Here is a 13,374-nt window from a genome sequence, read left to right as displayed (position 1 = left end):
AAATTGCTAGGCACTTGCCTCTTCCTTAAGAATTACTCAATCTTAAGAGCATAGTATTTCCAAGGATAGTATACTTCAGGAGTCACACATGGAAATGCTTTGAAAGATCATCAGGTAATGTCACTGCTGACTTGAGGAGTCTTTGCCCTGCCTATAAAAGGCTTCACATTTTTATTTTAAAAATAAAAATAGGTCAAACAAAATACTAGAATTTGGGGAAATACCATAAAGAATCATTCTGACATGCTGTTATTTGTGGGTACCACAGTTTGAGCCAGTGATCCTTAAAAAGCAGCAGTTGGGGCAGCCCGGGTGGCTCAGTGGTTTAGCACTGCCTTTGGCCCAGGGTGTGGTCCTGGAGACCCGGGATCGAGTCCCACGTCAGGCTCCCTGCATGGAATGGAGCCTGCTTCTCCCTCTGCCTGTGTCTGTGCCTTTCTCTCTCTCTCTGTCTCTCATGAATAAATAAATTAAATCTTTAAAAAAAAAGTTGATTTTTTTCAGTTTACTTATTTATTTTTATTTTTTTATTTTTATTTTTTTTCTTTTTTATACTTATTTATTTTTAGACAGTAGATTATAGTATAGGTAAATATCTCTCTTGTGTTCATACCCTTCTGTGTGAATTAGGAATATTAAAAGAGGGGCGCCTGGGTGGCTCAGCGGTTGGGCGCCGCCTGCAGCCCAGGGCCTGATCCTGGAGACCCGGGATCGAGTCCCACATCGGGCTCCCCGCACGGAGCCTGCTTCTCCCTCTGCCTGTGTCTCTGCCTCTCTCTGTGTCTCTCATGAATAAATAAAATCTTTAAAAAAAAAAAAAAGGAATATTAAAAGAGGGGAATATTCCACATAGACTTGCTTTAATCATCATGGTAGTGTGTTGTATTTCTGTGATTCTGTATCTGTAAATTTGGTTTTGCCTTATTTTTAAATTTTATCTAATCAGAATCTTCTGAGGAAAAACCTTCAGATTTGTTTTATAACCCCTCAGTTGATCAGGCATGGGTTCATATGACAAAACTGGCATGGGTTCTGAATTTTCATTTCATTTTTGTATTGTGGTATTTGATTCTTAAGTAAATTCTTAAATAAAGTTCTTAAATTTACTTTGGTTAGCCCTCTTGAAGTTACCAGATTTCTTCACTTCATGGTTTTCTTTATTATTTTTCTAACAGACTTTTAAGAGCAGTTTAGGTTTACTGAAAAATTGGGCAAGAAGCACATATTTCTTATATGCCCCTACACACACACACACACACACACACACACACACACATTTTCCCTATAGTTAACATCTTGCATTCGTGTAGTACTTTTTTAAAAAAAATTTTGAGGGAGGGTGAGGGGCAGAGAGAGAAAGAATCTTAAGCAGATCCCATCCCATACCCATTGTGGAGCTGATGGTTTGAACTCACAACCCTGAGATCATGACCTGTGCTGAAATCTAGAGTTGGGTAGTTAACCAACTGAGCCACTCAGGTGCCCCAGTATGATCCATTGATCCATTAACTAAAGTCCATAGTTTACATTAGAATTTACTCTTTGTATTGTAGATTGTATGGGTTTTGACAAATGTCCAGTGATATGTTTCCACCATTGCAGTATCATACAAAATAAAAAAGTGCCTGTGCTCCATCTATGGATTCCTCTTTTCCTCTTTCCAAATTCTTTTTTTTTTTTTTTAAGATTTTATTTATTTATTCATGAGAAACACAGAGAGAGAGGCAGAGACACAGGCAGAGGGAGAAGCAGGCTCTCTGTGGGGAGCCCGATGTGGGACTCTATCCGGGGACTCTGGGATCATACCCTGAGCCGAAGGCAGATGCTCAACCACTGAGCCACGAGGCATCCCCATTTACTGACTTATTGAAGGATATCTTGGTTGCTTCCTGTTTTGGGCAATTATGAATAAAGTTTTTTTTTTTTTTTTTTAGAGCAAGCACATAAGACGGGAGGGGCAGAGGGGGAGAGTGAGAATCAGACTCCCCTCTGAGTGGGGAGCTGGATGCAAGGCTCTATCCCAGGACCCTGAGATCATGACCTTAGCTGAAATCAGACACTTAACCAATTGAGCCACCAAGGCGCCCATGAATGAAGTTTGAAACATTATGTGCAAGTTTTTGTATGGGAAAGTTTTCAGTGCACTTAGGTAAACCCCAGAGAGCACAAGGAGTATGTTTAATTTTGTAAGAAATTGTCTTCCAGAATTGCTGTACCATTTGGCATTTCCATCAGTGGTGAATGAGAGTTCTTGTTGCTCCACATCCTTACAAACATTGAATGTTGTCAGTGTTGCAGATTTTCGCCTTTCTAATAAATGTGTAATGGAATCTTATAGTTTAAATTCCCCAATGATAGATGATGTTTTGAGCATCTTTTCATATGCTTATTTGCCATCTATATCTCTTCTTTAGTGAAGTGTCTATTCAGGTCTTTTCCCTTTTTAAAAAATTGAGTTGTTTTCTTACTCTTGAATTTTAAAATTTCTTTATGTATTTTTTTTTTAAGTTTTATTTATTTAAGTAATCTCTATACCCAATGTGAGGTTCAAGCTCATGACCCTGACTGAGATCAAGAGTTCTACACTCTCCTGATTGACCCAGCCAGGTGCCCCTCTTCGGCCGTTGTCAGTCCTTTCCCTTATTATTTCCTAATATTAATCTGGAGTCAAGAAATATTTTCAAGTCCACCTCTGTAACCCAGCTGTAACCATGTTATATTTATTTGATGAAAAAGTTTTTTTCTGTAACAATGTTATATTTATTTGATGAATTTTTTTAAAAAATTTATTTATTTATTCATGAGAGAGACAGAGAGAGAGAGGCAGAGACATAGGCAGAGGGAGAGGCAGGCTCTTCACAGGAGCCCAGGATCACGACCTGAGATGAAGGCAGCTGCCCAATCGTTGAGCCACCCAGGTGTCCCTATTTGATGAATTTTTTAAAAAATCCAGTATAGTTAACATAGTGTTATATCAGTTTCAGGTGTACAACATAATGATTCGGGTACCTGAGTGGCTCAGTTGGTTAAGCAGGCGCTTACCTTTGGCTCAGGTCATGATCTTATGGCCCTGGGATTGAGCCACATCGAGCTCCTGGTTCACTGGAGAGTTTGCTTCTCTTCTTCCTTTCCTCCTGCCCGTCACGCCTCTCATGCTTGCTCACTTGCTCTCTCAAATAAAAACAAAACAAAACAAACCCACACAACTAATACAGCGATTCAATAATTCTATATATTAGTACTTATCATGATAAGTATCCTCTTGATCCACTTCACATGCTCTACCCATCTATCCTCTGGTAACCATCAATTTGTTCTCTTTGATTTAGTCTGTTTTTCTGGTTTATCTGTTGTTTTTGTTCGTTTTGTTAAATTTCACATTTATGATTAAAATCTTATGGTATTTGTCTTTCTCTAACTTATTTCACTTAGCATTATATTCTCTAGATCCATTCGTTTTGCAAATGGCAAGATTTCATTTTGTCCGTTTTTATGGCTAGTATTTCTGTGTATGCATGTGTGTGCGCATATGTATCCCACATTTTCTTTATCCATTCATCTATCACTGGACACTGGGCTGCTTCCATATTTTGACTGTTGTAAATATTGCTGCAGTAAATGTAGAGATGCATGTATCTTTAAATTAATGTTTTCATATTCTTTGGGTAAATACCCAAAAGAACAATTAACTGGATCATTTGGATGTTTTAACTTTTTGAGAAATCTCCATACTGTTTTCCACACTGGCTGTACTAGTTTGCATTCCAACCAGCAGTGCACAAGAATTCCTTTTTCTCCACATCCTTGCCAGCACCTGTTGTTTCTTGTGTTGTGAATTTTAGCCATTCTGACAACTGTGATGTGATATCTCATTGTAGTTTTGATTTGCATTTCCTTGATGATGAGCAGTGTTGAGCATCTTTTCATGTGTGTGTTGGCCATCTGTATGTCTTCTTTGAAGAAATGTCTGTCTTCTGCCCATTTTTAAATTGGATTACTTGGCGGTTTTTTTGGTGCTGAGTTTTCTTTTTTCTTTTTTTTTTAAGATTTTATTTATTTATTTATTCAAGAGAGACACACAGAGAGAAGCAGAGAGAAAGGCAGAGGGAGAAGCAGGCTCTCTGTGGGAAGCCCGATGTGGGACTCAATCCCAGGACCCTGGGATCATGCCCTGAGTCAAAGGCAGATGCTCAACCACTGAGCCACCCAGGTGCCCCTGGATCAAAAATTTCTAGTTTCATTTTACCTTTTTTTTTTTTTTTAAATAATGGGCCACATTTAATATATGGCCCACCTTTTCAATAATGTATCTCCATTCCTCTCTCTGTGATCCCACTACCATTGCCTGGTTCAAGCTTGTGCACTTCTCAAATACATCAATTCATCACCTTTCAAACTGGTCTCTCTGCCTCCATTTTGGTTCCCACCCCCATTTGGTCTTTCATAGTGCTGAGTGGGATTGTTATAAAATGCAGTGCTAATCATGGTACTCCTTATTTAGATTCTTCAACTGTTTTTTTATATTCTTCACTAGTTTGGCACAGAAGACTTTCCAGATATTGGCTCTTCCTCCTCTATAGCCTCTTTTTTTCATTCAAGTACACTTTGTATAGACAAACCAAACCACTTCGTAGGGAGCATGAAATAGGAACTTGTAAGCAAACCGAATTAGTTTCATTTGGTAAGAACATAAAATCAAGGTGTAACTTTTTTGTTAAACTAGCAGTTTGGTGATCAAAGTGAAGAAATTTATTACTTGATTTTCCTTTCTGTACTGTCTCTTTAGCCCATGACTGTTTTTATGCGTACAAGAGCGTATCTGTGAATCTGTATGTCTATCAGTCAACTACTTTCCTGGAATATCTAGTATTGTTACCAGTTAGTGCTGTAGCTTGAACTTGACTCCTTAATCTAGAAAAACATGTTGGACATTAATCTTTTGTTCTCCTGATAGGGCCACCTTTTCCATTCCATTTGTATCACAGCCACTTTGAGTTATTAAAAAATTTCAGTTACATACATCATTGACTATTTGAAAAGCAAACTTTAGCATGAAACGTATTTAGCATGAAGAAATATATGAGATTGAGTTGGAATCTCAGGATCTAGGATGTAAGAAATTTCTCATATGTATATGTAGAGGGGAAAAGAAAGACCAAAAGACTATATTTAACTAAGACTGGCATTAGAGAACATTAGCTAGTTAGGTGTTGGCCAGATTTTACAAAGGTATTGAAGGGCAAGAGCAAAGGTTAAAATACTCATCTGACTTTCAATAAATATTGATTGGACAAATGAGTAGAACAGAGCATAATAAATTGTGTAAATATGGAGTTTACTTCATTTTTGTGTTTTTTTTTTCTTTCGGCAGTGGGCCAAATGGGATTTCAGATCAAATTAATGAAAAAAACTGTAATTCATTGCTTAGTTGTAGCTTCTTTCCAAATCTCCTCCCCTGCAACCCCAAATCACTTGATAACAGAGATAAGAAATGATGATGAATTTATCTACAGGCGGGAATCAGGTGTTCATGGGAGTGATGATCAGACTTCTGCTTTTTTCCACATCTATAACCATTTTGTGGGAATGCTTGTGGGAAAATAAAAGAAGGGGTATAGCAAAAAGGTATTGGCAAGAGCTTACCCTGTCAGTTTTACAAATTTGGCATTTATTGCCAACTAAAATTGTGGAAAATTTCACATATAACTACTCTCCATGACATGGGACCATTTCCTGTAAGAAATATGAATTTATTCAACAAATAATTTAGTGCCTACCTATGTCCTTACAATTCTTTAGATACTCATCAGTAAAAGACAAGGTCATTGCTCTTCTGTAGAGCTTAAAACAGGAAATTAAACAAGACAGGAGAAACAGGCAACTAGACAAGCTCTAATAACATAATGAGGTGTAAGCATCTGGTAGGGAAAGTAGACGATGCTGTTGGATCCTTGCTAGTGGGGTGAGTGAAGGCCAGGGAACACACCCTACTAAAAGTGAAGTTTAAGCTGAGATCTGAAGGATGAATAGAATTAAGGGAAGAGCAGAGTAAAGGTCAGGAACAGCTTATGAAACTCTGGAAGCAGGAGAGTACATGATTGTACTAAAGAGGAAGTGAAAGCAAATTGGCTGGAGGGTAGAATGTGAGTGAGTATAGTTGGCTAGAAGTTTCATCTTGATCTTCAGGTACAGTGAGCTGATAGTCCTATTTCTGTTTGTCATCAACTCAGTTTACTCTGAGTTCCAAGAAGGCAGAAGACAGCAAAGAACATCAATCTTAATAAAGCAACTGGAAAGAAACTACCCCATCTGTGTCACACTCCATAACAATTAGCCATTTTCCTTAGTAATTCCCACAAATCCCTTCCCCTCCCATCTGATGCTTACTACAAAAATGTTGGGGACTACATTTAGGACTAACATAAAATGCTAATAATTGCTCTGTTAATTATTTAATACAGACCAAAAATTTTTTTTCAAAGGCATTTGAAAAGCTTGAATTCACATATAACTTGAGTAATAGTGTTCCTGATTATAGTTAATTTAAACTTGGTGAAGTATGGGACGCCTGGGTGGCTTAGTGGTTGAGTGCATCTGCCTTTGGCTCAGGGCATGATCCTAGAGTCCCGAGATTGAGTTCTGCATCGGCTCCCTGCATGGGGCCTGCTTCTCCCTCTGCTTGTGTCTCTGCCTCTCTCTTTCTGTGTTTCTCATGAATGAATAAATAAAATCTTAAAAAAAAAAAAAAAAAACTTGGTGAAGTAAACAGACTGGTAGGAATTTTTCTGTATTTTAGTTTACACTATGCTAGACTAGTGCTAGGTGGTCATCAGCACTTTGTAGATATTCTCTAGATTGGGGGGAAATTTTTGATGAGTAGAGTCCTAGTCCTAGCATACTAAAAATCTGTTAAGTACTTTAATAAAAAAAGTTTGGAAAGAGGAATTCCAAGGAGGGTAGTCTCTAAGGGACTGAGGAATAATATGCTCCTCAATGTACTTCGTTCCCCCACCAATCTAGTTAAAAAAACTTATAAATACAAAGCAGTAGCATTAGATTTCCTGCCTAAATCACTGTCTACTGGAAGATAGGTGCAAAATTAGTCAAAATAAGTGGGCAAACTTTCAGATCTGCAAGAGATAGATTGGTCCTGGATGGGCCAGATTATACATTGTGATTTTTTCAGGTAATTGTAAGCTAATTACTTTCTGCAGCCAAATCGAAAAGATGTTTGCATAATTGTTCAGGTGAAGTGAATTTGGCCTTCAGGTGTTTTCCCAGTTTTATCTTGTATTTTCTACTAAGCAGACTTTATGCTATGCTACTAGAGAATCTGCATTTTTAAAATACTAGTTTTTCTGGTGATATTTAATTTCTCCAAATCATTAGAATAAGAAGTGCAATACTGTTGCTCCAAAATCTTGTAAAAATTTATCACCCAGTCGAACATTTTGGTAAAGTCATACCATCGTTTCATGGTAACACTTGTATTATTTGACTTGTAACTCTTCAAATAAGCTAACACTCAAGAATTATATACTATAGATTTGATGCTGTTTTTGTTTTCAGAACTCTTCATCTTGGCTTATACCTATCCTGCCTGATATGCTTCGACACATTTTTCAGTTTTGTGTTTTAGAAAGCAGCCAGGAAATTCTGGACCTCATTCACAAGGTACACAATAAATATATCTGTACTCTTTTCCCTGATAGCTTGGTAGATTTTTAAACTTTTTCATAATTGCTATATGTTATTGGTCAAGGATTTTACGAAACTAGAAGTCAAGACACTTGAAAAGCGTGGAGATCTATAAAATGAAACAAAGAAATAGGCCTTTTATGGAGTATAATAGTTAATTCTACTAGGCAAGTATTTTAAGCACTTTCTGATAGCCTCAATACAGAAAATAAAATGAAAACACTTTTTCTGCATCATTTATTTTGCTGTTTATCCATATGCTTATGGATCCTGCAAAGTATCTTTTGGGATCATTGGTAATATATAGAGTCTTGATTGTTGTGGTTTGGATTTATATTTTTTTCCTTACTTAGCAAGATTGGTCATATGTGTTAGAATCTTTAAAAAAGAGGCACTTGATATATTTAATAAATGCTTATGTAGGGAAATGGTACTCTTGTAATTCAGTCTTGAGTTATTGCCCCTGAGGCAGCTCGTTGTTAACAGCCTTGGATTAACAGTGGTATTTTTATGTGTTTTTTTTTTTTTATGTGTTTTTAGTTACATTTAATATTAGGCATCAAGAAAGGTACCTTATTGAGTAAGATCATGAATCAAGATTTGTTCTTAATTTTATGCTAGGATATTATTATCTCTAACTTTAGCAGAGGATCTCTATCAGAAGCTGTTATATCTTGAATATGTGTGTGGTTTTGTTTGTTTTTAAGATTTTATCTGACAGAGCATAAGTTGAGTGAGGGGGAGGGGCAGTGGGAGAGGGAGAGGGAGAAGCCGACTCTGCACTGAGCACGGAGCTTGACTTGGGGATTGATGCGGGCCTCGATACTAGGACCCTGAGATCATGACCAGAGCCAAAGGTAGACTCTTAACCAACTGAGCTACCCAGGTGCCCCTAAAGTGTGTGTGTTGACTATAGGACTGCATTAGTATCAAGATTTATGATTATATGCAAAGGATTTCAATGACTGAACTTTTGACAACTCTTATATTTATGGCTATCTTATATTTTAAATGATTTTCACAAAATATTGAAGGAAATTCTTTGTATTCCTCTCTTAAAAACTTTTTGTTTTTTAGTATACAAACCTATCAAAAAGCTGTATTTAAAATTAAGCCTTTATATTGACTTTTAAAATTGTTTTTTTTGTGTGCTGTTTCCTACTTTTTTTTAAAATTCAGTATCCCCCCCAAAAAAAATTCAGTGTCCCTAAAAATAAGTGTTAGATTTTTTTTAAGTATTAGATTTTATTATTTTTTATTTATTTATTATTTTTTTAAAAGATTTTTTACTATTTATTTAAATACTCAGGAGAGAGAGAGAGAGAGAGAGGCAGAGACACAGGCAGAGGGAGAAGCAGACTCCATGCAGGGAGCCTGATGTGGGACTCGATCCCGGGTCTCCAGGATCACACCCTGGGCTGAAGGCGGCGCTAAACCGCTGAGCCATCCGGGCTGCCCCTAAGTATTAGATTTTAATAAGTATTAGATTTTACTAGCCCTTACTAGAAAAATTTCACTTTTCACGGTTCTCTTTCATTCTGTAGGTTTGGATGGAACTGCTGAGCAAGGCTTCAGTTCAGTATGTGGTAGCAGCTGCTTGTCCATGGATGGGTGCTTGGCTTTGCCTAATGATGCAACCTTCTCATTTACCTATTGATTTAAATATGTTGCTAGAAGTAAAAGCTAGAGCCAAGGTAAGTGTAGAGGGACATAATATATTTGTATGTTCAGTTCTGGTTATTAATATGGTAACCATGTAAGAAATTTGTATTGCTTTATTTTAACCATGATTTAATTAATTTAATGTATGGAGAAATTATTATTTTATGAGGATCTTGGCAAAATGCATAATAACCTTGACAAAATACATAATAATTTTTATCCATGAAAATTTTGTGAAAAGAACTGTGTTTTACTGGGATAACAAAGGAGAATATTTTTGTGTAGAGGAGAGTTGCCTATTAAGTTTTTTATTTTTAAAGATTTTATTTATTCATGAGAGACACACAGAAGCAGAGACACACAAGGCAGACGTTCAACCACTGAGCCACCCAGGTGTCCCTGATGATTAATCTTTAATTATTTTTTTTTCCTCTTTCCCTCTAGGAAAAAACAGGTGGTAAGATACGCCAAGGCCAAAGCCAAACTAAAGAAGTCCTTCAGGAATACATTGCAGGTGCAGACACCATCATGGAAGACCCCTCTACTAGGGATTTTGTTGTTATGCGGGCCAGAATGATGGCAGCCAAGTGAGTATACAAAATTCAGAAGCCCTTTAACTAAAATATTCTTCTGATATGTTTGTCAGTACTTCCTCTAGCACACTATTACAGAAAAAGTTTAAGAGAACATTTTTCATTTTCTTGAAGTTTTAAATTACATTTATATCTTTTTTTAAAGATAAAATAGGAGTTATGTCTTTGTTGGGAAAAGTTATAGCTTCAATAAGGAAAATGTTAAGAAATTTCTGTAGTAACTTTTTTCTCCCTCATAGGTTGTTAGGGGCGCTTTGTTGCTGTATTTGTGATCCAGGTGTAAATGTGGCAACCCAAGAAATTAAACCAGCTGAATCCCTTGGCCAATTACTACTCTTCCATTTGAACTCCAAATCTGCCTTACAGAGAATTAGTGTTGCTTTGGTAATCTGTGAATGGGCTGCTTTACAAAAGGTAAGATTTTGCCCAAAAAGTAATGAAGACAAATTAAGTAAACCAGTTTCCATTAGCTGTTAGGATTATTCTTATTACATTTTATAAACAAACAAATCTTCTCCGTATAAAAACCCAACAGTTATAGAAAAGTTTTCTAAATTATAGTGAAACATTGTTTCTCTTCCATTTGCTTTTAACCTTAGGCTTTTTTTTTTTTTTTTCGTAGAATCCCTAATCTGGTACCTGAGACTACTAGCTAAGACCATACTTAATGTTTGCTCTTGATATTATAATCTGTTAAGAGATGTCCCTCCTAAAAAGACATGTGTCTGTGTGGAAGCAGTCCAGAAACTATTAGTCATTCATTCCTTTATATTTCAGATGTCACTGAAAACTACAAAAGATAAGAGGCTTTGAGTAATAGAAATCTATTTGTATGAGTAGTAGCAAGGGCAGAATTTTGGGTCACAGGAAGAATAAAACCTCTACATTTAAATGAAAATCTTCATGTTTTCAATTAAGCTATTCCTGCAGCCCCTTTAACCTTTAATTTCTAATAAGGTGTGTGATTTTGTGTAAGACTTCTGTAAATCAAAGAAACTTCCTGCTGGCTTTGTTTATTCCATTAACTGGAATTCTGGAAATTTAACTGTCTGCACTTGCTGTGAGAGTTTCTTGTTACTGCCTCTTAGCAGTTTGTTAAAGCTATAAGCTGTGTCTAAAAGTAATTGAGCCATGCTCTGTTGCAACTGAGACCCCAACTTTGCCTCTGGAAAGAAGCAAGGCTCATCTGTTTTTAGGCAGGACTCGGTGTGCTGGAGAGGCAGTGATGCTGTGTTTTTGTGCCTCTCAGACTCAGCAGCAAGTGTTGACAGTTCGGTTTCTGGACCCTCACAGAGCTTCTCTGGACTTACTCTGTGAAGCCCAGGCTGATCACCCAGATCCCACAGAACCCCTCATGGCTCACCACTGAGGCCATTCCCCCTCTGGTTGGGGCAGGCAACAACCAGAGAGAGTGGGAAGGGTTAGTTAAATTTGGGGGCAGGTAAGTAGCTTTTAAATTATATATCCATTTCTACAGTATGGCATGTGAAGCTATGGGTTCAACTATTAAATCTAATAATGAGTTTTCAAATAACATTTTTAATGCATGCTAAGTGTTCTTTTCTGACTGATTTCTTTTTACAGTTACATATTTTTAAATCTGTGCTATATGTATGTACACTTGGTATAAATTCAGAGTTAAGTAAGAGTAATTAGGTGCAAAATTTATGGAATTGTAATAGTTCCATGTGCATGTTCTGTGGTCATTCATATTAAAATTTTAGCATAGTTTGGGTGTGATACCTTTTCTACAACTAACGATGTTCTGGGAGGTAACAGAATGTAGATTCAAAATGAATAGGAATTTAGAATTTGGTAGTTTGCAAGTGAAGATGTATGCATCTCTAAGAATTATGTTTATATATTGGCCCTGATGTTTTTTGTCTGTTATATTTTAGGAGTGTAAAGCTGTTACCCTAGCTGTGCAGCCACGTTTACTTGATATCCTTTCAGAACATTTGTATTATGATGAAATTGCCGTTCCATTCACGCGAATGCAGAATGAGTGTAAACAGCTTATTTCATCATTAGCTGATGCACATATTGAAGTTGGTAATAGAGTAAACAACAATGTTTTTACAATAGATCAAGCTAATGACCTGGTGAGTAAAGAAGTAACTTTCTTAATTTTAGATTGAGCATGAAATAAAGATTAGAAATTTGTTATGTGGTGTTTACCACAAAAACATTATTGTTGAATATGTCCTGGCCTGATAGCTTGCCACCTCTGCCCTATAGGAAAGTTATTGTATTGTATTGACTTTTTTTAAATTAGAGGATAGGGAAGGAATTTTCTTTAAATCTCAGATTCTAACAAGCCCGTGTACCTTTATCAGAAAAAGCTGTTCCATTTTTTGGTCATTTCTCAGTTTTGCTTAAAACTGGCAGAGTAATAGGATGCCTAGGTGGCTCAGTTGGTTAAGTGTTTGAATCTTGGTTTCTGTGCAGGTGGTGATCTCAGGGTCCTGAGATCAGCCTTGCATCAGACACTGTGTTCAGAGTGCAGTCTGCCTGAGAGTCTTTCCTTCTCCCTCTCCATTCTTTGCCCCACCCTCTGCTTGCGCATAGGCATTCTCTCTCTCTCTCTCTCTCTCAAATAAAAAGCTTAAAAAAAAAAAAAAAACTAAACTAAAACTGGCAGAGTATATAAAAAACTACTTCTATATAAGTTCCTGAGTATTTCTCATCTGCTCTCTCAACTTACAATGAAAATAGTCAAACATAAAGAAAAGGTAAAAGAATTACACAGTGAACATTCATATATTATTCATCGACTAGATTGTATAGTTAACATTTTACTAAATTTGCTTTATCACATATATATGCAGCTCTCTACTTAACCAGCCATCAGTTTATCTTATTTTTTGATGCATTTCTAAGTTGCAGATATTAGTACACTTCAGCATGTATATATATCATTAGCTAAAATTCACTATTTGTTTTTTGCTCTTTTGTGAGATAAAATTTATCTCCTATGGAGTACACAAACCTTAAACTACTTGATGAATTTTAACAGATGGGTGTATCTATGAAACCCAAACTTGGGATCCCTGGGTGGCGCAGCGGTTTGGCGCCTGCCTTTGGCCCAGGGCGCGATCCTGGAGACCCGGGATTGAATCCCACGTCGGGCTCCCGGTGCATGCAGCCTGCTTCTCCCTCTGCCTGTGTCTCTGCGCCTCTCTCTCTCTCTCTCTCTCTCTCTCTCTCTCTCTCTCTCTGTGACTATCATAAATAAATAAAAATTAAAAAAAAAAAAAGAAACCCAGACTCCTGTCAAGTTACAGACAGTACCATCACTATTTCAAAGTCAATCCCTGCCTATCCCTGCCCTCAAGTAATCATTGTTCTGATTTTTCCACCATAGATTACTTTTGTTTATTCTAGAATTTTATATAATTAGAATCATACACTCTGTGCTATT

The 13,374-nt window shown here is 36.8% G+C and overlaps 1 protein-coding gene across 1 annotated transcript in view; it reads left to right on the top strand.

The window, feature by feature from the left end:
• Positions 1 to 13,374, top strand: part of BTAF1 (B-TFIID TATA-box binding protein associated factor 1) — a 74,311-nt gene that overhangs the window by 20,183 nt on the left and 40,754 nt on the right. The window contains exons 13-17 of the mRNA XM_041744207.1: positions 7,570 to 7,674; positions 9,243 to 9,392; positions 9,805 to 9,947; positions 10,193 to 10,367; positions 11,852 to 12,055. Coding sequence (XP_041600141.1) covers positions 7,570 to 7,674; positions 9,243 to 9,392; positions 9,805 to 9,947; positions 10,193 to 10,367; positions 11,852 to 12,055 — 777 coding nt within the window. The remainder of the gene's footprint in view (positions 1 to 7,569; positions 7,675 to 9,242; positions 9,393 to 9,804; positions 9,948 to 10,192; positions 10,368 to 11,851; positions 12,056 to 13,374) is intronic.

The sequence above is a fragment of the Vulpes lagopus genome, chromosome 2, assembly GCF_018345385.1.
Source record: "Vulpes lagopus strain Blue_001 chromosome 2, ASM1834538v1, whole genome shotgun sequence".
Lineage (NCBI taxonomy): Eukaryota > Metazoa > Chordata > Mammalia > Carnivora > Canidae > Vulpes > Vulpes lagopus.
Note: the sequence above shows the minus strand (reverse complement) of the source record. Positions and strands in the feature narration are given on the sequence as shown.